Source organism: Phaethon aethereus, assembly GCF_964289735.1.
Source record: "Phaethon aethereus genome assembly, chromosome: 17".
Classification (NCBI taxonomy): Eukaryota; Metazoa; Chordata; class Aves; order Phaethontiformes; family Phaethontidae; genus Phaethon; species Phaethon aethereus.
Window position 1 is genome coordinate 9,479,583 of NC_138593.1, and position 2,908 is coordinate 9,482,490.

Sequence of the window (2,908 nt, forward strand, 5' to 3'; positions counted from 1 at the left end):
TTTGCAAGAACAATCCAAGATGCCAGTGATCCATGAAGAGACTGCAGCAATGACAACGTCTGCATGGCCTAATGATGAAATCTCTTGCAAATATACTCTTTTTACAGGCACTTAACTCATTGACACACCATAAAGATTCAACAAAATGTACTTGACAAATTAAAACTGTACAGTGAATTTGTTAATCTTTATGGCAAGATATTTAAATAGAATGCCTTGCTCTCAGCTCCAACCAGAGTTTCATGCCTGGTGTAACCTACTAGTAATTATTCTTCCTGGATGAATTAAAGAATCTGTCTGTTAGTACTGACAGATGATGTGTAGACCCCGAATTCAACACTCATTTTCAGGGTGGTTCCTAAGGCGTTTGGTGGTGCTCGCTTGCACTTTTGCCTGTCACAATGTGCAAGAGAGAGATATGCCGGTCAGTCAGTACGCTCAGTCTTTTGGGAAATGATCAGTTAGGCTCTGATCAGAACGTCCATACTGCTGGGTGCCTGCGGTGGCAAGATCTCTCCTAAGGTCTGGCTGTGGACTTATCAGTAAATAGGAAACACACAGATAACGGCAGTGAAATGAAGAAGTCTGAGCGGCCGAAATACGGGAGGGGATTCCTCCAGGCCCACGCTTTTCTGGAAGCGGGCAGCGTCCCTGCGAGCGTCTGCCGGAGCAGGGTGCCGGGGCGAGCAGAGGGACATGCCCGCGGCGCTGCCCCGGCGGCGGGCGGTGCTGCCGCCCACCAGCGGCCGTGCGGGTCCCCGCCTCGCGGGAAAGGGCCGGGCCAGGAGGGAGGGCGGGCGGAGGGCGGGCGGGCGCCCTGCGGCTCCTCATATAGCGCTTGCCCGGCGGCGGAGGCGCTCAGAGCCGGCTCGGCAGCTGCACCGGGGCAGTGGTGCAGACCCGCCGCGCCGTCCTTTCTCCGGAGGCTTTGGGGGGGCAGCGGCGGCACCATGACTTCGGCGGCGCTGGAGATTTTGGGGCTGGGGCTGGGCATCCTGGGCTGGGTGGGGGTGATCCTGGCCTGCGGGCTGCCCATGTGGCAGGTGTCAGCCTTCATCGACGTGAACATCGTGGTGGCGCAGACCATCTGGGAAGGGCTGTGGATGAACTGCGTGGTGCAGAGCACGGGGCAGATGCAGTGCAAGGTGTACGACTCCATCCTGGCGCTGCCGCCCGAGGTGCAGGCGGGCCGGGCGCTCACCGTCATCGTGGCGCTGCTGGGGCTGGTGGCGCTGATGGTGACCGTGGTGGGCGCGCAGTGCACCAACTGCATCCGGCCCGGCAAGATGAAGTCCCGCATCGTGATCGCCGGCGGGGCCATCTATGTCCTCTGCGGAGTCCTGGTCCTTGTCCCGCTCTGCTGGTTCGCCAACATCGTCATCAGCGATTTCTACGACCCCACCGTGCCGCCGTCCCAGAAGCGGGAGATGGGGGCTGCGCTCTACATCGGCTGGGCGGCCACGGCCCTGCTGCTCTTCGGGGGCTGCCTCATCTGCTGCTGCTCCTGCTCCCAGCGCGACGAGACCTCCTTCCCCGTCAAGTACTCGGCGCCGCGGCGGCCCACCTCCAACGGCGAGTACGACAAGAAGAACTACGTCTGAGCGGGGCTGCCCCGCTCCCCCGGCCCTGCGGGGACACGGACAGACGGCTGCGAGCCGGCGCTGCCGCGCTCCGCCGGCCGGCACCGGGCATGGCGCCGGGAGCGCCTGCGGGGAGCCTCAGCGCTCCCCTGCCTAGAGTTTCCTCTTAACGGGGGCCCCCGTAAAGCGGCAGCCCTAGGCAGGGCAGCGCCGCGCTGCCCGCCAGCCCGCCGGGTCTGGCCGCTCCGCTGCGGGCAGCGCCGCGCTTGGCGCCGCCGGGGACCCGGTACTGACCGACCGACCGCGGTGCCGGGGCGAGCACAGCCCTCCCCGGCCGCACAGCGCAGCCGAGCCAGTGTGGGCCGGCCTGGGGCGGCTGGGGTAACCGAGGACCCCGGGCGAGCCGCGGCGGCCTCTGCCGGGACGCCCCGTCCGGGCTCCGCCGCCGCCCGCCCGGCTCCCGCCGCAGCTCCCAGCCCTTCCCTGGCGTTACCGTGAGAGACTTGTGAGTACTTCACCGCCCGCTCTTGCTGCCGGTGCCTCTCGGGGCACCGCCCGGCTGGCGGGCCCGGGCCCTCGGGTGTGCACTGTCGCCGAGGAGAAGCTTCCCGTCTTCGTTTCCTCTCCTGAAAACCTGCATCGGGCTGTTGCCGCTGGGACTCCCACCGGTTAGCGGGGTTTGTTCTTCTTATCTGGGCAACTAAACTAGGGATTCTGTCCAAAGCACGACACTAACCTTGGTCCGTAATCCCGTAGGCAAGTAACTGTTCGGAGAACGGCATTTTTGTCAGTTGCTTCAGTCGGTCAGACAAGTGCATTGGTCTGTGTGTCTTAGAGACCTTGGAAAGAGATTTCGGGTAGTTGCTGTCGTTTAGCGGAGTTACAAACCAGATTGTACAAGGTTGCCCCTTGAGGTTCTTCATCCCTCCTCCTTCATCAGCTTCTGTTCTGTTTTTACTTGAATATGAACTCATTGCCAGAATTACTGAAGGACTAGAGTCGGAGACCTAGGAGATCTTTGCATGTCCTGGCTCCAGTGGGGCATCCCTCTGCATCCTCTCATCTGCACTACAGGAGACTGGAAACATAAAAATTGCCCTGGGTATTGATGGCTGGGGTATGGATGGCTTTCGTGGCCTTCTTGCCGAGCCCTGCTTGCTGCCAATTTTGAATCGTGTGTTCAGTTGGACATGCACTTGGTTGGCTCTCCACCATTATTTTTTTAACACATGCTTTCCTTCATTTACCGAATCGGGCAAAGAAATTGCTAGAAGAATTTTACCAAATATATTGACTGAGACTTTTTGCAGGCTAATCAGGAGATGTGA

At 60.4% G+C, this 2,908-nt stretch overlaps 1 protein-coding gene across 1 annotated transcript; it reads left to right on the forward strand.

Annotated features, from left to right (window-relative positions):
* Positions 1-950: 950 nt before the first annotated feature.
* On the forward strand, positions 951-1,601 carry CLDN5 (claudin 5; the record flags this gene model as incomplete). The annotated part of the gene is made up of 1 exon (XM_082007921.1): positions 951-1,601. The coding sequence occupies one exon, from the start codon at positions 951-953 to the stop codon at positions 1,599-1,601; it is 651 nt and encodes a 216-aa protein (XP_081864047.1).
* Positions 1,602-2,908: the final 1,307 nt, after the last annotated feature.